This window comes from Nicotiana tomentosiformis, chromosome 10 (genome assembly GCF_000390325.3).
Source record: "Nicotiana tomentosiformis chromosome 10, ASM39032v3, whole genome shotgun sequence".
NCBI lineage: Eukaryota > Viridiplantae > Streptophyta > Magnoliopsida > Solanales > Solanaceae > Nicotiana > Nicotiana tomentosiformis.
The window spans coordinates 72,892,550-72,916,989 of NC_090821.1; the positions used below are offsets into that span (position 1 = coordinate 72,892,550).

At 36.6% G+C, this 24,440-nt stretch overlaps 1 protein-coding gene across 1 annotated transcript; it reads right to left on the reverse strand.

Annotated features, from left to right (window-relative positions):
- Positions 1 to 18,567: 18,567 nt before the first annotated feature.
- On the reverse strand, positions 18,568 to 19,071 carry LOC138900386 (uncharacterized). The gene has a single exon (XM_070187125.1). It carries the CDS (start codon positions 19,069 to 19,071, stop codon positions 18,568 to 18,570), a length of 504 nt encoding a protein of 167 aa, XP_070043226.1.
- Between the last annotated feature and the right edge of the window lie 5,369 nt (positions 19,072 to 24,440).

Below are 24,440 nucleotides of genomic sequence, written 5' to 3' on the forward strand. Positions count from 1 at the left end.
CAGTGTCCAATTTATGCTGACTTGTGAGTATATAGTGATGCATATGGGTGGTAAAATAAAATGCAAGCAACAGTGATTACAGTGAAATCCTTGCATGTTTTAGGTCTGTATTAAGACCCAAGACTCACCGAATAGAGCAGAACGTGATTTATCAGATGATGCAATACTCTGAAGGATAAGTTTGTGCATGGTAGAGTATTCATATGTCTTTTACATCCTAGAACAACTTCATTTAATTCTTGGAAATGGAGCCACATGTTGGATGATGATAATTTAGCAACTTACATATTTTTCTGATACCTATGAATAGATGATATAATAATAGGACACATGGGGAATCAAGAATATATGCAACCCTAGTACTTCCAGGAATAGAATCATTTGTGAAAGTGACGTGCTTGCTCGTTTCGTTGTATCATATGGATCATGCCAAAAAAAAAAAGAGATAGCCTTAACATACATGTATGATCTCTTCCTTATTACTCACCCAAGTTCAACACAACTTCTTGCATCTATAACAAGTGAAATCATATTCCTGTTAACATATAATGTCGTACCATCGTATTTGGCTAGTCGTATGGATTAAAGAAAATCGTGCAGCAACTCCCCGATTTTTAATACATCCCAAATACCACTAAAGATCATCAACATCCCACCAACAACAACTATAACTAACAATAGCAACAACAACAATATAATCCAATATGAGTTTCTCCAATTATTTTAACAATCATATTGAGCGGCATGCTCGTTTTTACTCATAACAAGATATAAATTGAATCCAACTCTTATTGCATAAATTAGTTTACAACCTTCAAAACATCATACTTATATGTACTATATTATTTCTAGTTCAAAACATCCACAAAATGCCTTCCTAAACAGCCCCATACGTCTAGCACCTTAATTTTTATCGTCAATCACTTGTTTTCATCTTTTCTTCTTCAATCAACTTAATTAACACCTAGAAAAGCTTAACAAAATCAGCCACAACATTATAAAATTATTTCTCACAATTTTCAGCCACTACAAACCATATATTTAGCCACAAAACAGTCCAATCAAAAAGACAACCATATCACATGTTCTTTCAAGTGTTATCTTATGGTTTTTCACTCAAACAACACAACCAATACAAGATTAACCTTAGGCACAATCAAGAAGATGTTATACATACCTTGGACAGCAGCTACAACTCAAAACCCTATCTCAACTTAGCTCACAATAGCCCTCAATCATACCACAACATCATAGACACATTCTCTTGTAGTCTTTAACACCTTTGATGATGATTTGAGTTGATTCCCCTTGAGTTTGGTTCTTGGGATATGTTAGGGAGGGTTTTGGAGAGCTTTTGGATGAAATTTGGGTGACAAATGACCCGAAATGAGGCTTAAACATCGTTTAAAAGACGTAGGGTCGGTGGCCATCTCAAGTGGGTCCCAACCGAGCTGCTTGCGTAGTCTCGCAAAAATACGAATATATCTCTACTCTGACGTCGTATCGATGAAAGGTTTACAGCATTAGAAACTAGATACATGGGGATTTAATTTAATATAAATATCTCTCTGTAAATCTCAATATATTGGGAGAAAACTACCTCGCAACCTGGCATATAAACTTGCTAGTTTCTCCGAAGTGCAGCGACGTGACTTGGCGACCCTACTTTAAAAATCCATATTTCTCTACCCCCGATATTGTATGAATAAATGATTTGGACCATTGGAAACTAGGTTCAAATAACTTCATTTTGGTATGATATATGTCCCAAAATAACATTATAAAGCTTACGAATTTAATTTCTCAAAACGGCTCATTACAAGGTAAATCTTAGCTCGATTTTTCCGCAACTTAAATCCGATTTTTCCAAACTTTATATTTCATATCCAAGTATCATATATAGTCATATAATGACTTTAAACTCATTTAAATCATGATTAACAAGTCTCATATTCATCTTAACTTACTTAAGACTTCGGTAAACATTTCTTATCCTTGTAGAAGGATTTCGTCCTTTTTGAGCTTACATTAGATAATCCTATAATGATAGTAACGTCTGAAGTACGGGGTGTAATAACATGTCCCCTTATAAACATTTGTCCCTGAATGATAACGCTTAAAGGCTTGCGAAAATGGGACGTAACATCATTAAATCACTTTATATACTTTCAAAGAGGATCTTATTTTTAAGCTTACATTAATTGACTTACGGCATACTTTCACGTACAAAAACATGGGGTGTAACAATAGTTTTGGACAGAAAAGAGCCCGAGGGCAAAATAACCAGGAGTCAAAAACGTTTGTTATTATAAAAGATGTATCTTTCATACGACTCATGCATATGACTAAGAAGATATGATGTACGAAATGAGAACCAAGAGCAGCCGATACTGTATTTCAGGGGATGATTTTAAGTTGTCCAGATTTATTCAAATTAGAACTAGAAAGTACCACGTTAGTAAGTTACTATATGAAGCAGCTATTATTATGAGATAAAAGATATGATAGTTCTCCCTTAGGTTATACCTCAGATGTTTATAGTTTAATCTGATTTTGAAGTGTATAGAAAGTTTGGGGTTAGAGATTCCAATTTCGTTTAAGACAGATGAAATTTCTCTAAGTGTGATCCATGTACATAGTTCAAAAAATAATATATAGTATGCGACCGTAGAATAGGGTTAGACCGTGAGGGACGTTAGGAGTAACCTTATGCTTTACTTTCGTTATTCAAAGAAGAACAAGAAAACATGATCCTAGCAGATGGTTAGTAGAAGAATAGTAGGTAAGTTTTGAGTAGATACGGTGAATTAGCAATTTCAGCAGGGCTAGTAGAGGTACGATTTGATTTACTTAGCCAGGTTAACATTAATGAATGGGTGACAGTTTGAAATACCGAATGCATGTTAGAACCCAAAGATTTTAAGTTAAGCCCAAAGTACAATGACAGTGGGGAAAAAATGGGGGCAACTAGGCACTAAAAGAGCAAACTACAGAAGAATAGCCTTTAAGAGTTATCAAAAAGGGGTTTTCCCAAGATTGACAGCGTGAGTAGAGTAAAATCATTAAGATTGTGTATGATAATTATGAATACATTAGCTTTCCGTTTGTGTAAGTAATTTAGTTTTTCCTAGTAAGAAAGATTGATTAGAAGTAAGTTGGAAGATGAGTTGTCATTGACATAAAGTGCAAAGAATTGAAGAAGATAAGGAAAGTTGTTTGGATCCCAATAAAAGAGAAGGATCCGCAAGTACAAGACCTTAACCTTTGGTCGATCTAAGGGGGAGATGTGAAAATCGTCAGTAAGTCTAGTTGGAGATTTGAAACCTGCATAGCTAGTATAGGATATAAAAACTATAAAATCATGCCCAATTGTGTATCACGAGGGTAGTGCCATTGCACGAGACTCTAATCTCCAGAGTATTGGTCAAAGACTTAGGTCACAACAATGTTGTAAATGTTATCAGGAAGTACCTTAAAAAGATAATCAAGTATGAGAAGTATAGCTCATGATAGAGGCAGACAAGAGAACTATGGTGAAAGAAGTTCACCTTTTAGCCAAGCTAGGAGTTCAACTTTCAGACTCCAAAGATGGTGGAGTTGTTGTCCAGAACAAAACTTGTTCCTCCTTAGTAGCCAAAGTGAAAAATAAATAGATTGATGATACCTACTGGTTGCAGCTGAAAGATGGGATTCACAAGCATAAGATGATGGCTTTTAAATTAGGGGAAGATGATGATACTTTGAGGTACCAAGACGGATTATGTTTTCCAGACATAGATAGACTTAAAGAGGGAGGATCATGTTAGAAGCCCATAATTCCAGATATTCTACCCATCCAGGTTCCCCAAATAGGTATCATGATCTCAAGGAGATTTATTGGTGGAATGACATGAAAAAGAACGTCACAGACTTTGTGGCCAAGTGTCCAAATTGTCACTAAGTGAAATCAAGTAGCAGAAATCCTAGTGTTTTCCTCAAGAAACTATCTGATTGCATGGGACTCTATTGTTAGTCATTTCAGACCATGGTGTTCAGTTTAAAACGAACTTTTAGAAGTCCTTTTAGAAAAGATTAGGCACAAGTTTCTCATCCTAAAAAAGATGGCCAAGTAAAGCGCATTATCTAGACAGTTGAGGATATATCCTTGATGTTAAAGGTAATTGGTATGATCACATAGCTCTTATTGAGTTTGCTTATAATAACGGCTACCATTCTAGTATCAAGATGGCATTGTACGAAGCTCTATATGGGCGAAGGTGTAGATCACCAATTGGTTGGTTCGAAGTTGGAGAAGAAGAGTTGTTGGGGGCAAATTTTGTCTATTAGGCTATGGAGAAAGTCAAGTTGATTCAAGAGAGTTTGAAGATGGCTCAGAGCCGCCAAAATTCCTATTTAAACGTGCAGCGTAGAAACCTAGAGTTTCAAGTTGATGATTGGGTACTTATAAATGTTTGGCCTATGAAAAGTGTTATAAGATTTGGGAAGAAAGGAAAGCTCAGTCCTAGATACATCGAGACGTATAGGATCCTAAGAAGGGTCAGGAGAGTAGCTTATGAGTTAGAGTTGCCACCAGTATTGACAGTGGTACACCCAGTATGTCACGTGTCATGTTATAACATTCAAGTTTTCAGTATTCAGATATTTATGTCAGTTTAGCACTCAGATACTCATTTTAGTTCAGTACTAAGATACTCGTGTCAGTTCAGTACTCAGACACTCATGTAAGTTCAACACTCAGATACTCAATCCAGTACTAGATATTCATGCCAGTTTAGTACTCAGATATTGATGACAGTTTAGTGCTCATATATTCATATAAGCACAGTACTCAAATATTTGTGCCAGTTCAGTATTCATATATCCATGTTAGTTCAATATTCACGTGTCCATGGCAGACCAGTATTCACGTATATGTTTCATGTTATGTGCATTATGATACCCTGCGAGACTTGTGATATGCTATGATAGCTAGTGGGTGTTTCAGAGAAATTTTGAAGGTAACTAACCTTTTCATCTAGACCTTATATTATAATCTCCATGTCTTTCAGTACTTAGTCAGCTCAATATTCAGTCAATGCAGTAGTCATTTAGTTAAGTATCTCAGCAGTTTAGGTGTCATGTATTCATTCATCTTAGTATGCAAGTGTTCATGAAAGTTCAGTGTTCACATGTTTCCACCAGACCCGTTTAAGGTCTAGAGTTAGCCGTAGTTACAATCAGGACAATCATTCGAGGACGAATGATCCCAAGGGGAGATAACGTAACATGCCATAAATTCGGCTTAGGTATGGATGTGTTAAACGAGTAGTAATGTTATATTTTAGACATATGAAGTTCTATCGAGTTGAGTATGGGGGGGAAATAATTGCTTTAGAATCAAGACAGAGAGTGAGGTGTATAAGATTCTATAAAATTGACTAAGTTTACGAAAAGTCTGTCTTCTAGCAGGATTTTGTGAAAATCAATACGGAATTTGGGAAAATGCAAAACATGAAAGTTGTAGCCCTTTAAAATAGCTTTCCAACTATAAACTGTAGAGACCTAACATATCTCTGTGTAAATAGTTATGTACATTTTACTGGATAATACACAGTATGCACGCCTAGGTGCGCGCCTGGATGGTCTCGTGCACGGCCGCGCACTTGTGGTGGTGCTACTGCACGTTCAGGTGTGCGTTTGGGCCTTCAGGTGTGTGGGAGTGCACCTGGTGGGTCATTTCAAAAGCCTTACTTTGTCTCCCACACCCTAAAACACAAAAACTAGCTCTAGAAAGGGAAGCTCTCAAGAACCTAACTCCTCAAAAGTCCGTCCACCATCCAAGATATTCGATTGGGACATCAGTTTTGAGAGACGAAACCCTAAAACACGAATTCAAGAGGATTGAACGTCAAAACGATTAAAGCTGAAAGGGTTGGCAAACGTTGTATTACGCTCAAGAGAAGGAAGTTAAGGTATGTGAGGCTAACTCTCTATGTTTGGGAATGTTAATGATTCTCCCTACACTACGTTTCTTTTACGATGTTACTACTTGCCTCAGAAATACAGTTAAGCCTAGTTCCTTGAATAGTTGTGAGCTCAATGTGTAATCAATATAGACTTGGGTTTGATGTCCATGAGTCTCAGTCTAGATTACTCAGCATTTCATAAATAATTGAAGTTTCAGTTTTCATAATCAGTTCAAGAATACGTGTCTCAGTCTAGTCCTATTCTGTATTTCAGTATCATGTAACTCAATATGATTCAGTATTTCAGCATCACATACTGCAGTATGATTCTCAATTCTTGAATTTAAATCCCTGAATGTTGAACACCTGTAATTGGGCCTGAGGCCGTAGTTTATATGCTTTATGCATATTTAGGCCTGAAGCCGTAGTTTATGCTTTATGCATGTTTGGGCTTGAAATTGTAGTTTATGCTTTATGCATTTTGGGCTTGAGGCCGTAGTTATTTATACATATACTTGGGTCGAGTGATGAGTGGTGATTTTTTCACTTATTTTAGTCTCTTTTCTTTAATTTTGCATCCTTTAATTATAATATGAGGTTGTTTATGGTGTGTATTGCTAGATTTTCAGGTAAATGATGCCATGGAGAGAGTGGAATTCAATTGAAGTGGAATTGAGTAAAAAAAGAGTTGAAACAATGCAAAATTCTTCAGTGATTCCGCATCTGCGGAACACTAGTCGCTTTTGCGACCTCGCATCCACAAGGAAATGGCCGCATTTGCGAAAGAAGGCCTGGAAGGCAGAAACCGCTTCTGCGATCGATTTACCACATCTGCGGTAGCGCATCTGCACTCAAAGTTCACATCTGAGATTGCGCATCTGCGCGTGCAAGTCCGCTTCTGCGGAGTCAGTGTTCCATTCAAAATTCGCTTCTGCGGAGCCGCACCTGCGAGGATACTTCCGCAGGTGCGGTCAACGGGCTTCAGACCTGGACATGATTGACAATTCACATTTTCTCAACTCCAAACCCACAAATACACTACCTAACTTATTGTAAATATATCTTTGGCTTATTTTTCAGTCCTTAGACTAGAGAAGACAAGTTTTGGAGCTAGGATTTTTGCACACACACTTGGGTCTTGAAGATTTGAAGCTTTTGGTTGAGAATTTCTTACTCATTTATGCTCATTTCTTCATTTTCTTGCTTTGTATTGAATATTTAAGTGTGTAGTATTTTTTCCAATACTTGAATCTTGTTTATGGAAATATTCATAATTAAAGTGTGGATTAAATATCTAGTTGTGCTTATGTATGTAACGATTTTTATTTATTATGCAGTGAGTTATTGTTTCTTTAATTATTCTTGTTCCTTAATGCTTCCAAAGGGATTAGCTAACCCTAGGACTCGCCCATTAACCTCGAATTAATTTTGGAAAAGATAATTTGGGGTTGGAAAAGATTAATTAACAAGAACTTGAGGCTTTAACCCTCACTTTATAGATTCTACCTAGGGATAGGATTGAACTACTTGTAGCCATATTCGGGTGTGCTTAATCTCTTAATTATTTTAGGGATAATTCAATTAGGAAATCTTGTTAGTCTTCGGAAGAAGCTAATATAGAATTATTACCCGAGGCTAATTAACATAAATTCGCTCATATTTGTAAAATCATTGAAATACATTGGATCGTTACTTGAGTGTAAATCCTTATGCATGCATGCTTGTAGCCATTGTTCATTTTACTTTCTTTCTAGGTTAGTTTATATTTTTGCAATTAGTTATAAATATTTTCTCAAAACCATTCTAAGTGTTTGGCTTAGCATAATAAGCGATAATTCTCTTACACGTCTAATAGCCTACATATTGTTCCCTGTGGGATTCGACCCGACTCATAGTTGGATAAATTATATTGCATGCGACCGTGTCCATTTATTTTTTAGTAGTGGATTTGGACGTCATCAAAATTGGCGCCGTTGCCGGGGAACAATTTGGCGTATTTAGGTTGTTTGAGAAGTAAGCGTAAGTGCTTTGTTCCAAACTTGTGAATATTTGTATAATTATTTTCTTATATTTGTATATCTTCTTATTTGTTTTCTTGTTTATTTTTTTGGTTTTGAAAAAACAAAATGGAATCATATAATGAAGATTGGTCAGATGATAGTTGTTCATATTTTGGTGACCCTTGTCCTTATTGTGGAGGACCACACTCGTGGCAAAATTGTTTAAATTCTCTCGGGGGCGGATTGTGTGCACAATCTCAAACCCATGAGTGGAGTATTTATGATAAGTGTGGTCGTCAAAATGGTCATTTTGATAATTGTGCTTATTTGTCCTTCCCTTCCCCAAACCCCCGCTATGATGATTCTACTTTTTGTGATGACAAGTATAGGGATATGGAAGTGGAAGAAGTTGAGCATGGTAAAAATTGAGAGTTCAAGATCATGTTAGAATGCCTACTTGAAGGAGAAAACAAAGAGCAAAATGCCTTGGAGGAGCTTTTGGAAAATAGCCTCCAAAATGATTTGGCGCTTGAAAGGTTGAACTTACAAATGGGAGAAATACTTGAAGCTTTAGAGGTACAAAAAGCCTCGGAAGTGAATGATAGCCAAGAACCTTCCTTAGAGGTTGAAGCCGAAAATCCTTCCTTGGCACTTGATCAAAACCAAGAAGAACTCTCAAATGCTCAAAATGAGAGGATGATGCTCATGTTGGAGGCCATTCTTGAAAATGAGGAGAAGCACAACTTGGCACTCGATGACTTAAAACAAGCACTAACTCAAAATGATGATGATATCCGCACCTTGGAAAATCAAATAAAAATATTGGTTGAGGCTCACTATGCCCACCAACTTGAGAGTGTGGAAAGAGATCAAGAAGAGTCTGGCATCGAGGAAGAAAGTGAGCTTTATTTTGAGGAATCAAGAATTGAACATCCGCCAACCGACTCCATGCTTGTTAGTGGTGCCAAGAAAAATATGGAATTAGAGTCAACTGGTATAATTGAAAATATGGTTGAGATTGACTCTAGTCCGGGGGAAAAAGAGGATGTCAAAATCCGGGAAGGATTGCAATTTGGAGGTTTGATTTCACATTCCAAGAATTTTTCAACATTGGAATGGTGTGGTGATATGGGAATTGAACTACACGAGTCAATGAGGGATTACGAGGAGGAATGGCAAAGGTCATTCATCTTACAATTTGAGGGAACAAGAAGGAAAAATGACATTACTCACATGAAAGCCAAAAAATGCAAAATGATGAAATTAAAGTTTGGCTTAATCATCTACCTACCACCCCCCACCGCTCGTGGTCACAAGCTTGATTTCAAGTTAGGTGCCCAATTCATATCGTCCAAGTGGCGAGAAAAATGGTAAAATTGATTCGCATCATACCACGACATTAAATGCGACGCTTGGTGGGAGGCAACCCATCGTTTTCAAAAAAATTGGTCGTTTTTGAAATTAACCTTTTTTAGAATAGTTTATTATGTTATTTTTGACTAATTTGTAAAGCTTCAGATTTTTTGGAGTTGAATTAAGGGGTTTGAAGTGTTGGAACAAGCCAAAACAGTGGATGCCCAGATCTGTCCAGCTGAAGTCTGGTGCAACCGCACCTGCTGACACAATCACGCAGGTGCGCTTCCGCAGAAGCGAGACACTTGGTGAAGATGCGCAAACCACGCAGGTGCAATAACTTAACCGCAGAAGCGGCTTCGCAGAAGCGGCTCTTTTGTCGTAGGTGCGTAAATCGGGCAGGTTTAATGAACCAAGCCCCCATTTCATCAGGTATACTCTAACTTTTTCCCCCAAACTCAAACTCCTCTCATCTCTCACATAACTGCTACGAAAATTCTCCATTGCTCTCGATTTCTACTGATCGCACACAAGCTAATCAGGTACTCATCAACAACCTCTTTCTCATCTACTTTTATTTTTAATTTTTTTTTCTTCTTTTTCAGAGTCATTCCCCAGTCCTGGTTTTCCCATTCTTGATTAGGGTTGATATTAGGGTGAGGAAATTGGTTGAGAGTGTGCATATGTGTGTTGTTGTTGTTGAACAATAATTTTGGGGGCAATCTGAGTACCCAAATTGTGTAAAGAAGCATAACTTCTCGTCGCTTGTCATGTGTTCGACAAATTGTCCAAACGAAAGTTTCTTGCTAGGTACCATAAAATCAGGTTTAATAGAGTCGTAGGTTCATGTAGTGCACTAATTTAGAATTCTTGAGTATACATCATGTGCTAAAATCAGGCTTAGAAGTGAAAAGAATCAAAAACTTTCTAGAATTCTGAACCCTCTGATGAACACCGCAGATGCGCGAGAAGTGCCGCAAATGTAGCCTCGCACCTGCACTGAAACTTCCGCATGTGCGATTTCTGGTTAGCTGGGCAAGTCCGCAGATGCGTAAGAAGTGCCGCAGAAGCGAGCCCGCACCTGCGATGGTGTTTTCGCAGGTGCGGAAACTGGGCAGACTTGGCAAATTCCAGTAGCTTTGCAACTGGAGCTTCTAAGGCCCAGTCGACTTGATTCTTTGGCCTAATTGTATTGTTTTGAATTGCTTAACATGATTATAATTCCTTACTAATTTGGTTTTGATTTTTAGGTACTTTAAACTTCAAAAATAAACCCAAACTTGAACGAAAATGTGGCATTTAATAATGAAATTGAGGAAGAAGCTGTGGAACAATTTGACAATGAATGTTTCATGTCTGTTGATTGTCATCACCGGTATTATGACAACCTCCTCACAAAAAAGATTGTGCTTGAAAAGGGGATCACCGAGGATAAATTGGCTGAGCTGCTTCCAGAATTCTATGGTCGTCTACAAACCTCCTGCCGGTCATGCTTCATTCCTACTCCATGTAAGGCCAATGAGGAGTGGGTTCGTGAGTTTATGCAAACCCAAAGCGTACAAATTTCAACAACCCACAACTTACCATCAGAGGCAAAATAGCGAGGTTTGGAACGGAACAAATCAATGACATTCTAGGGATGCCTAACCATTCACTTGAGCCGGTGCAAGAAAAAGATCATTGCTCAAACGGAGATTTGCTAGTTTCCAAACTCTATCCAGCAGACAAGAGAGCAAAATGGGCAAAGAAGAGGAAGGGTTTGAAGTCGATTGACTTCACAGCTGAAACCAAAATGTGGCTTTACATCCTCTGCAACAGGGTATCACCCTGTGGAAATGTTTCAGATGTCTCATACACCATAGCCTTGATCATTGCATTCATTCTAGATGGAATTCCTGTTAATGTTGGTCACTATATCCTGCGGGAGCTGAGAGAGTATTTGCTAGACAACAACCCAGGGTTGATGTTTCCTTCACTGATTACAGAGTTATGCAGGAGGACAGAGGTTGAGGTGCGCAGCACCGATCATTAGTTGCCGGCCGACAAACCCTTTCATCCATTAAGAGTAACGGGCGAGGTTAGTGCAGTAAAGAGCAAGAAGAGGAAAGTCACCACTGTTTTCGGACCAGAGTAATCCTCACAGGTAGCATTGCCTGAGGGACCATTTGGGATGCTGAACTTGCAGCTTGGCGTTATCCGTGATTTAGTGTCACAGCTCCCTAGTGGACCCTCACACCCCCAGCCTAGGCCCGAGTACTTTACTAAGGAAGACATGAAGACCTACCTAGATTCACAGAAAAAGAAGGCAGAGTCTCATGAGAAGATGGCAGCTACTGGTGACAGACTCGAGTCAGCATATGGCAACTTGGCCAAGGCACATGTAGATCTTCAGTCGGACTTCCAAAAGGAGAAAGCGAGAAACAAGAAGAAGGGCAAGTTTATGATCAAGATGTGGAGAGGCATCAAGACCATCTTCAAATGGGGGCAGCCGAACAGAAAGATACCAGTTGAGGACGACGATGATAGCGAAGAGCATTCCTTCATGTCGAATGTTGTTGGTGATGATGCCGATGATACCGATGATGATGAGGTCAAGAGTTCTTCACGACAGTGATTAGCCTTTCTCCGGCAGTCTGCTAGTCTAATGCAGACCTCAGGGAGACCCTCAAACTACTTTTATTTGATCTTGATATTGTGCAGTGAGGACACTGCAGTGCTTTTAGTTGGGGGTGGCTTTAGGGAGTACACTTTATTTGTACATTGATGCTTAATTTGTGCCCTTGACGTGCTTATGCTTTTGTATGGATATTGTGTACCCTTGCCGGGCTTGTTTTACTATTGCTTATCATGTGCTCTTGCCGAGCGTAGTTTGTGATTGGTGATATATTTGCGGATTAATCGCTTTTGTTATTCTATTTTATTTTCTTTATTTATTTATTTTCTTTTGTAGTTTTTAGTTTATGTTATTTTTGTTCCTTTAGTATTAGTTGTTTTTGTTATTTTATTTTCTTTAGTAGTTTTTAGTTATTTTATTTTTATTCCATTAGTGTTAATTTTATTTTCTTTAGTAGTTTTTAGTTTATATTATTTTTATCTCTTTAGTAGTATTTCCTTGGGTTTTCTTTATGCTACGGTTATTTTCCGAGGAATATTTTTGTGTTGAACCGGGTAATTTTTCCCTATGATGGATGTCGTGACGACTTTCTTAAGGGAATTAGTCTTGTTTTGTTATGTGGAGACTTTTAGATTTTTTGATACTAATAAAATTAGTATCTTGTATGTGATGTGTGAATTAAGAATACCCCTCCAAATTTTAATTTTAAATTGAAAAAATAAGTTGCATGGGGAAGAATAATTTTTGTGATAACCTTTTGGCTCATTTGGTGACTCTTCGCCCACTAGTTGACATGATATCGCTCTAAATGCTCTTATGAAGAAGTAAAATTGATCCGTCTTGATTAGTTTATGTGCCATGTGTATTAGTCTTTTTTAAAAATAATTCTTGTGTTTACTTCTATCAACTAGAGCTTGCCCGGTTGGTCTTTCAATGCCAATGTTAATTATGTTTGATTGGAGGGATGACTTTCGGCATTCTTTGTGATCTTTCAAAAAGCTTTTTTAACCTTTCAAGCCTACCATTGCATAAATAGTATCACTAGTTTACACCATTTGAGCCTTTAACCTTTTCTTTAGTCACCTCATTACAAACCTTTACCCCTTTGTGAAATAATTCCCTCTTTTGAACTCGTCCCTCCTTGAATATTGAGAATGAGGCTAAAAACCTAAGTTGGGGGTGTTGTTGTCAAGTTGGAAATTGGTAAGGTTGTACATTGGGTGTAGAAACATATACCTCAAAGTTGCTTATATGAAAATACTCAAGCTCCAAAAGAAAATAAGTGTATATATATATATATATATGGAGTTTTGAGAAAATTAGAGAGGTACTTTAAGGTGGTTCTATATTGGTAGCTAGATGTCAATAAGGGCTATGTGGTTTAAAAAGAAGCAAAATGCAAAAAGAAAGACAAATGTGAGTAGTGTTCAAGGAGGGTGTAGTCACTTGTATCCCAAATACTTATCCGACCCTTCCCTAAACCTACATTATAAGCTTAAAAAGCCCTTATGGGATCTCCAATCGAATGTTCTTGAATAGGCGGCGAATTAAAATAAGGGCAAGCTTATGGCATGATATTTTGTAACACTTGAAATTCTTTGTTGAGAGTGAGTGTCTTTGTGCATTTGTCCCTTGTATTGTTATTGTAAATATGATGATTTTGGGACTTTCTTTCTTGTGAGGGCACATGATTTAGGATGGATTGGTGACATTGATGTATCCCGAAATGAGTAAATTGAGCATATGTAGTAGGCTAGTGCTTTTGAGTCACTTCTTGAGGCTTTTTGTTGTCACTTGATTATTTTGAAACTCCTTTGTATTTCTTGAAGTTGTTTCTAAATGAGGGAGTTATTTGGTTAAGATTCACATGCTTGAGCCTAATTATTAGTACCAACCAAATCCATAAGTATGGTGCTTAATTGGAGAATGTGATTTGTAAATGATAGCAAAATTACTTGTGCTTTAAATGGTAGAACCTCATTGAATTGTTGGTTTTGATTTGCTTGAGGACAAGCAAACGCTTTAAGTTGGGGTGTTGATTAGTGGTGATTTTATCACTTATTTTAGTCTCTTTTATTTAGATTTTGTGTCCTTTAATTATAATATGAGGTTGTTTATGGTGTGTATTGCTAGATTTTCAGGTAAATGATGCCATGAAGAGAGTTGAATTCAATCGAAGTGGAATTGAGAAAAAAAGAGTTAAAACAATGCTAAATTCTTTAGTGATTCCGCATATGCAGAACACTGGTCGCTTTTGCAACCTCGCATCCGCGAGGAAATTGCCGCATTTGCGGAAGAAGGCCTGAAAGGCAGAAACCGCTTATGCGATCGATTCACCGCATCTGCGCTCAAAGTTCGCATCTGCGATTGCGCATCTGCGTGTGCAAGTACGCTTCTGCGGAGTCGGTGTTCCATTCAAAGTTCGCTTCTGTGATAGGCTATCCGCTTCTACGGAGCCGCACTTGCGAGGGTGCGGTCAACGGGCTTCAGACCGGGACAGGATTGACAATTCACATTTTCTCAACTCCAAACCCACAAATACACGACCTAGCTTATTGGAAAGAGACCTTTGACTTATTTTTCAGTCCTTAGACTAGAGAAGACAAGTTTTGGAGCTAGGGTTTTTGCGCACACACTTGGGTCTTGAAGATTTGAAGCTTTTGGTTGAGAATTTCTTACTCATTTATGCTCATATTTTTATTTTCTTGCTTTATATTGAATATTTAAATGTGTAGTATTTTTTTCAACACTTGAATCTTGTTTATGGAAATATTTATATTTAAAGTGTGGATTAAATATTTTGTTGTGCTTATGTATTGAACGATTTTTATTTATTATGAAGTGAGTTATTGTTTCTTTAATTATTCTTGATCCTTAATGTTTCCAAAGGGATTAGTTAACCCTGGGACTCACCCATTAACCTCGAATTAATTTTGAAAAAGATAATTTGGGGTTGGAAAAGATTAATTAACAAGAACTTGAGGCTTTAACCCTCACTTTATAGATTATACCTAGGGATATGATTGAACTACTTGTAGCCATATTCGCCACGAGGGTGCGGTCAACGGGCTTCAGACCGGGACAGGATTGACAATTCACATTTTCTCAACTCCAAACCCACAAATACACGACCTAGCTTATTGGAAAGAGACTTTTGACTTATTTTTCAGTCCTTAGACTAGAGAAGACAAGTTTTGGAGCTAGGGTTTTTGCGCACACACTTGGGTCTTGAAGATTTGAAGCTTTTGGTTGAGAATTTCTTACTCATTTATGCTCATATTTTCATTTTCTTGCTTTATATTGAATATTTAAATGTGTAGTATTTTTTTCAACACTTGAATCTTGTATATGGAAATATTTATATTTAAAGTGTGGATTAAATATTTTGTTGTGCTTATGTATTGAACGATTTTTATTTATTATGAAGTGAGTTATTGTTTCTTTAATTATTCTTGATCCTTAATGTTTTCAAAGGGACTAGTTAACCCTGGGACTCACCCATTAACCTCGAATTATTTTGAAAAGGATAATTTGGGGTTGGGAAAGATTAATTAACAAGAACTTGAGGCTTTAACCCTCACTTTATAGATTATACCTAGGGATATGATTGAACTACTTGTAGCCATATTCGCCACGAGGGTGCGGTCAACGGGCTTCAGACCGGGACAGGATTGACAATTCACATTTTCTCAACTCCAAACCCACAAATACACGACCTAGCTTATTGGAAAGAGACCTTTGACTTATTTTTCAGTCCTTAGACTAGAGAAGACAAGTTTTGGAGCTAGGGTTTTTGCGCACACACTTGGGTCTTGAAGATTTGAAGCTTTTGGTTGAGAATTTCTTACTCATTTATGCTCATATTTTCATTTTCTTGCTTTATATTGAATATTTAAATGTGTAGTATTTTTTCCAACACTTGAATCTTGTTTATGGAAATATTTATATTTAAAGTGTGGATTAAATATTTTGTTGTGCTTATGTATTGAACGATTTTTATTTATTATGAAGTGAGTTATTGTTTCTTTAATTATTCTTGATCCTTAATGTTTCCAAAGGGATTAGTTAACCCTGGGACTCACCCATTAACCTCGAATTAATTTTGGAAAAGATAATTTGGGGTTGAAAAAGATTAATTAACAAGAACTTGAGGCTTTAACCCTCACTTTATAGATTATACCTAGGGATATGATTGAACTACTTGTAGCCATATTCGGGTGTGCTTAATCTCTTAATTGTTTTAGGGATAATTCAATTAGGAAGTCTTGTTAGTCTTTGGAAGAAGCTAATATAGAATTATTACCGGAGGCTAATTAACATAAACTCGCTCATATTTGTAAAATCATGAAATACATTGGATCGTTACTTGAGTGTAAATCCCGATGCATCCATACTTGTAGCCATCGATCATTTTACTTGCTTTCTAGGTTAGTTTACATTTTTGCAATTAGTTATAAATATTTTTTCAAAATCATTCTAAGTGTTTGGCTTAGCATAATAAGCGATAATTCTCTTACATGCCTAATCGCCTACATATTATTCTCTGTGGGATTCGACCCCGACTCATAGTTGGATAAATTATATTGCATGCGACTGTGTCCATTTACTTTTTAGTAATGAATTTGGACATCATCACCGAGGCCGTAGTTTATTCAGATAAACAGGTAGTTCATCATTCAGAAGAGGGAGTATTCATATCCTTACTTCCTTTGTTCAGTTATCAGTTATCATTTCAGTTTCAGTTTCAGAAGTTATCATTTCAGTTATCAGTTCTCAGTTATCAACTCAGTTTCAGTTTCAGCAGTTTCAGCATTTATAGTTCTTTCTTTCTGTTGTTTTACATACCAGTGCAATTCAAATGTACTGACGTCCCTTTCACCCGAGGCCTGCATCTCACGATGCAGGTAATGATTTACAGGTTAACGAATTAGAGCGCTAGGATTCTCGTACCAGCTATTTGGTGAGCCCCAGTTATTTCGGGGCAATATCATTACTTTATAGTCTTCAATATTTTTAGAGTCAGTATTTTCACTACTTCATTAGAGGCTTCATAAACTAGAGTAACAGTCTCACGATGCAGGTAATGATTTACAGGTTAACGAATTAGAGCTCTAGAATTCTCGTACCAGCTATTTGGTGAGCCCCAGTTATTTCGGGGCAATATCATTACTTTATAGTCTTCAATATTTTTAGAGTCAGTATTTTTACTACTTCATTAGAGGCTTCATAGACTAGAGTAATAGTTAGACAGAGTCACAGGCTTTTCATGTTAAGCAATGTTGGCTACAGATATACTTCAGACTTATGTTAGTGTTTCCGCATATTGATTTATATCATTCATACTTTCAGTATATCAGCATGTGTTAGTTTATCTTCCGCATTCACTATGTTATGATATCACATGTTGATTCAGCCAGCCAGTTGGTTCGCTCAGTCGCATGTAGTCAGGCACCGGGTGCCGTGCTACATCCAGGCCCAGGTTCGGGGCGTGACAACTATAGTCGTCCACTATGATGAGAAAATAATGTGCTCCAAGTAAAGAAGGGTTTTTATATCTTCACCATAAGTCATAGTGTATCAAAGCAAATGGTCTAGTCTCTTTATTACTACTATCAGCAAATGGCATTTTAGTTTGTTTTGCTCTATAACAAATATCACAAGGGAAAGAAGAGTTTTTATTTAATCTAACATCAAGTAAACTTGATAGTTGAACCATGCTTCCATATGATGGATGCCCCAATCTTGCATGTCAAAGCTCTTCATCCTTGCTTGGAACGGCAACTAGTCTGCAAGCTTGCGCCATGCTCTCTAAACAATAGACTTCATTGGTAAGTTTACCCCGTTCAATCTGCCTCCTCAGTGTATGGTCCTGTATGAAACAATTAAAGGCTTCAAAGATTATTATACATTTACTGATCTTTGCCAACTTATGTACAGAAATTAAGTTGCAGGCAAAACTAGGCAAAAACAACACTTCATATAAGGTTATAGTGTTTGATATGACAACGCTCCCTGCTTGTTATGCCCTTAACTTCTCTTGTTGGGCATCATGATTTGCACTGGTACCTTCAACTCATGAAGATCACTCAATAATGATTTAAATGGTGTCATGTGGTGAGACGCTCCACTATCGATTACCTAAGAATTATGAATTAGCTTACCACTCATTTGAACTGTATTGTCCTCTTGTTGTTGCTTCTACTTGAATAGAGTAAACAACTGATTGACTTGATCCATCGTCAGCCCTATGTGTCCTTCTGATTTATTATTGTTGGCGTTGTGCGTAGCTACTGCATGAGATGCTCGACCAGTAACTCCCCCTGAGTTTGGACGCCATTTGTGGTTGCTTCTTGCTCCAGATCTACGTGTATTCCAGGTAGGTGGATACCCAATAATTTCATAACATTGACTCCTATCGTGGCCTATTTTCTGGCAGTGGTTGCACCTGTAACTTTCGTGCTTTGTCTCCCTCTGTAAGCCAACATTATGCTGGCCTTCTTCCCTGACGACCATGGCATATTCCTTCCTTAAGTTCACCATTGGCTCAGCATTAAGGATCTGCGATTTCACTGAATCATAGAGCCCTGAATCAAGGCCCATGAGGAACTGGTAAACTTGTTCCTCTTCTTGTCTGCATTGGTGGTCATCTTTTGCTTCACAATTGCATTGAGGCAGCGAGTCGAGGTCGTTTAGCTCGTCCCATAGCTAGCGCCTTCAATTTGGTGTAGTAGGCAAGCACTGTTTGTCCATCTTGTACGAGCATACTAATATCCCTTTTGATTTGGTAAATTCTTGGAGCCATCCCTTGGGAGAAACGTTCCTCTAGATCTACCCAAACTTCTCTTGCAGTTTCAGCATATGCAATTCTACTGTGTAAACCTTTGTCCAGTGAATTGAATATCCATGATATGATCATGGAATTGCACGTCTCCCATGAGTTCGCCTCTAGAGTTCCATCCTTCGGCTTTGTGATTGAACCATTCACAAAACCCAACTTGTTTTTGGGCCTTAGAGCGTTTTTCATAGCTCTACACCATGTTGCATAATTTGTTCCATCAAGCAGACAGGAGGTAAGTAACATCCCGGGATTGTCCGAGGCATGAAGATAAAATGGTGAATTGAAACCAATCAATTTTGCCTCTTCTCCTTTTGAGCCCATTGTTGATGCTTGAACGTTGTTCTAGATGTTTAGCCAACGAGGTTCTGATACCTTGTGAAAACTGAAGCAAAAGAATTGCAGTGAAACCTCCACTGTTCGTTATTCTCCATAGGCACAATATATGCTTATATATAAGTTACAATAGAGGGAAGAACTCTAAATACAGTAAAACTCCTACTGTACAACCTAGTTAGAATATATTACATATAGGAAATAGAGTTACAATATAACTTTGCTAATACATACCAATCCAAATATTATTTTAAGTTTTCTAGGTATAATTGTGCGACAATGAGTCAAAACATAATCATACAGGTTCCGAAATCACTGCATTTTGGGAGGACATATGCAAGTAACGATATTATAGACTTTTCAAGCAACTAGTTATACTCTTTGCAAGTGTACCTTAGTTTAGTAAGTATAAACTAAAAAAAATCACATAATATATTAATCTATGTATTTTTTACGTTCAATTATTATGTGTCATTACAAAAGTATTTCTAAAATTTGATGTTGAGTTTTTTACAATGCTTGCTCGTCAACAATTTATTCTTATATAAGACTATTGTTGGAGCAATAGCGCATCTATTAATGATTTTGAACTTGTAATAGGCAACTTAATTCCTATAAGTTTTAGGAACATACATAATTAATTTGCTAAGTTTACATATTTTATAGGTCTTTTCTTCCACAAGAATTTTATTTATCAAATTATATAAAAGAGGTAGAAGAATGAATAAGTTTCATAATGTTACTTGTAAAATAAAAGAGTTCTTCTATTGTAATAAAAACTATGGCACACAAGCAAAAGAACTACAGAAAAGATATAACTCAGAAGTGATTCATCTACCACTTACAAAAGAATTGTCAAAATACTTAATAGCTCCATGGTCTTTAATTGCTTCGTTCAAGACCAACAAAACCAGACTGAACAAATTTGTGGAGAAAGCCGCAGAAAATATGAACCACATTTGTGGAGAAAGCAGACAATTGCTCAGCTATGGATTTTTTAGCTATTTTATATTTAAAATCTTTCCTTGCATTTAAATTCAAATCTTTTTAAAATCTTTCTTTACGTATTCAATTAACTCATTATGTGTTGTAGTCCTTCTATTCTAAAACTCTTAACCTTATTTTTAGGGTTTTGAATAGGGTTTTCATATCGTTTCAATATTAAGTTGAATTAATATCGAATTCCTAAATATTAGGGAAATAATAAAATAATTAATTCTAAATATTCTTACGTGTTTGAGAATCGGCTCGGACCTTTTGGGTTGAACAATGCATCGATGAGTAAAGAAAATTTTTTGTCGGAAAAAGGTTATTTCTGCGGCCCACTATGCGGTCGCAAAATCACTCTGCGGAGTGAATCAGAAGTGGGGCAAGTTTGGAGGAAGGTCTGCGAACCGCATAACGGCCGCAAACTGAAACAGTGTTGCCAGTTCCGAAGGGCCTTTTGTGACCCATTATGCTGGCCGCAGGAGCATTATGCGGTCGCATATACGACCGCATAGTGTGTTTCGGGACTTTATTTTTCTGGTTTTATAAACCTGACTCCATTCTTATAAAACACTATTAGGGGTCATTTTGAAAGGTTTCATCTGATATTTTAGAGAGAGGTGAGAGCATCTTAGAGAGAGAAAGTGAAGACCTAGTCATTTGTCCATCAATTCTTGTTCAAAGTTTGAAAATTTCACAAGAATCTTGCTATGGCTTCAAAGAGGTAAGAATTTCTAACCCTAGTCTTCAATTTCGAGTTTGGGTAAAGATGGGTGATTGAGAATATGATTCTTGGGTGTAAGAGTATTATTTATATATACACGTACCAATAAAGTTTGTGCAAAGATTATTGAGTTCAAATGGGTAAAGATTGAGTTGAAAATGGTAGAAATCTTCAAAGACTTTAATTGAAGATTTGAGGGTCGAGTTGATGTCGGAATTTGGTGAAATTTGTATGGTTGGATGGGCATTCATAGTTTGTAATTTTTGTCGAGTTCCGAGGCGTGGGCCCCATGGGTGATTTTTGAGTGCAATTTTGAATTTTGTTGAAATATTAGTATTTTCATATATAATTAATTCCAATAATTTGAATTGATTGAATCGAATTAATTGTGACTAGATTCGAGGCGTTCGAAGGCCGATTCGCGAGGCAAAGGCTTATTGGAATAAAGAATTGCTCGTATTGAGGTAAGTAACAGTTCTAAATTTGGTTCTGAGAGTATGAAACCCCGGATTATGTGTTATATGGTCGATTTTGAGGTGACGCGCATGCTAGGTGACGGGCGTGTGGGCGTGCACCGTAGGAATTGTGACTTGGTCAAATTCTATTGAACTGTGTAGTTGAATAATCCGTTGTTATCTGTACATTTTCCATGTAGTAGAGAAATTGGAACACAAATCATGTTTATATTATGTGTTGGCACTGTAGGGACCCACAGAGGTCGTGTACATGTTGAATTATCTGTTAAATTATTGTTTTGTACTCAGCCATAGTTTACCTATTTATTTTATCTCAGTCTCTATTGTTCATTATTGATGCATTATATCATTGTTGTTTGGGCTAATTTTCATGATTATTGAGAGCCCGAGAGACTGGAGAGATTTATGACTGAGTGAGGCCGAGGGCCTGATTGTCAGATATTATACTATAGCACGTGAGTTGTCCGTGCGGATCGAGATATTATACTATAGCACGTGAGTTGTCCGTGCAGATCCAGATATTATAGAACGTGAGTTGTCCGTGCGGATCCAGGTATTATACTATAGCACGTGAGTTGTCCGTACGGATTATAGCGCTTGGGCTGAATGAGCCCCTCCGGAGTCTGTACATACCCCCAGTGAGTGCAGGTATCTACTGAGTGTGAGTGCTAAGTGATGAGTGAATGGAATGGTTGAGTGACTATGGTCCTGAGGGGATGCATTTGATTTCGTTCTTATTGTACTACAATTGTCATATATCACTATGTTGGAAATTTCTGAAAGATATTATCTCCTGTTTCAGTTGAACTTGATATGAAATTACTGTTTGGGCCTTAATTGTTAAACTTACAAGCATGCCTACTTTCTTATGTTGCAAATTACTGTAATTGGACATAGTTGTGAAGCTCGTCACTACTTTTAGTTCTTTATTTAGTATTGTTACTTGCTGAGTTGGTTGTACTCATACTACACCCTGCACCTCGTATGAGATCTAGGTACTTCTGGACACGGCGGTTGCTAGTTCTCGGAGTTTTATCAGTTGGAGATTGGAGATTATCGAGGTAGCTGCTTGGCGTCCGCAGACCTTGACTCTCTTTCCTTTCAGTTTTTGTATTGTTCTACATTTTCAGACAGTGTTTTTAGCAGTTCCTATAAGTTTTAGGAACATACATAATTAATTTGCTAAGTTTACATATTTTATAGGTCTTTTCTTCCACAAGAATTTTATTTATCAAATTATATAAAAGAGGTAGAAGAATGAATAAGTTTCATAATGTTACTTGTAAAATAAAAGAGTTCTTCTATTGTAATAAAAACTATGGCACACGAGCAGACGAAGAACTACAGAAAAGATATAACTCAGAAGTGATTCATCTACCACTTACAAAAGAATTGTCAAAATACTTAATAGCTCCATGGTCTTCAATTACTTCGTTCAAGACCAACAAGACCAGACTGAACAAATTTGTGGAGAAAGCCGCAGAAAATATGAACCATATTTGTGGAGAAAGCAGACAATTGCTCGGCTATGGACTTTTTTAGCTATTTTATATTTAAAATCTTTCCTTGCATTTAAATTCAAATCTTTTTAAAATCTTTCTTTACGTATTCAATTAACTCATTATGTGTTGTAGTCCTTCTATTCTAAAACTCTTAACCTTATTTTTAGGGTTTTCATTTCGTTTCAATATTAAAGTTGAATTAATTTCGAATTTCTAAATATTAGGGAGATAATAAAATGATTAATTCTAAATACTAGAAAAATAATTTAAATGACTATTTTGTCTAGTGTGAAACCTATTTTTATTAAAGGGCAAAAAAAGGTGAACGGCAATTCGTTAAGGGCTTTCGTGCTTTTAATATAGTATAGATATAGATAAATGGTAGCTTGGTGCACTAAACTCCGCTATTTACTTTTTTAGTTACCACACACAAAAAAAAAAAGGACAGATTTCTTAAAACAAACATGCAGAAAATTTTAAATACATGTACACACTCATTTCTTTGGTAGAAAATCATGGGGACATATATACAAGCGTTTACTCAACGGATTAGGTGAATTATTTCTGGTATAAATTTGAGATTAAATTTATTTGGTAAGTATTAACTAATTCAATATTATTTTTATACCAAAATTTTGATATAACTTATCTCATAACTCTAAAGTTACCATATTATAATTATTGTAATCCTAAAATTATAATAGTTGTATATCCTTATTTTGAATCAAACAATCAATAGAGTCCATCATCTCTTACGCTAAAATGTTTGACCTAGGAGCTAGAAACTCAAAAGTTCCTCACTGATTTAATCTCTGAAAGAAAGGCATGTGAAATTGACAAGCATGTTCCATGGGTGTCCTCAAAACATGGAAATCCCACTCTGCAATAGGGTTTTGTAATTTACTTTAACTTTTATATAATAATAATGAAAATTATTTTAACACTTTAGTATATTTTCATAATGTTACAAATTCTTTATTTTAGGTTATTAATTTCATTTGTTGGATGCGATTACTTGTAATGATCTTTTAGCTAATTAGATATTATAATATTTTCTTTTACACTGTTAGAACATAATATATAGAATTTAGAAGTTTAGCTCCTCCAAAGTAAAGGAATGACTTGCCCATTTCAAGTCCACATGTAGGCACTTTGTAGTGGATGAAAAATCGAATAATCTTCATATTTTTGGACGGCCAGAAAAGAAAATGGGTCAAAAATCAAAGATACTGTAGTTTCTTTGAAAAGATGTTAATGGGGTGCAGCCAGAAGTTAGGTCTCGTCGTTGTTTTGACTCTCTCACCGCTATTCTTTTTATCTTATTTCAACTTTCTATACACCTTATTCAACGCGTAAACGCAGCATAAAGTGGTAATTGTATTGATCATTTATTTAGCATAATCACATTTTAAGAAAGCTTGCGCGTGTTAATTAAATATAAATTGTTATCGGTTTAAGTCGTTTTCGGTGTAACCTATAGGTTACGGATTCGAGCCGTGGAAACAGCCGCTAATACTTATGTTAGGATAGACTGTCCACATCTCGTCCCTGAAGTACAGTTCTTCCCTTGACCCTATTTGAATGCGGAATATTTTATACATCAAACTATCCTTTTATTGTTATCGGTTAACTAATTTATTATCTTAACATGGTATACGTACATATGGA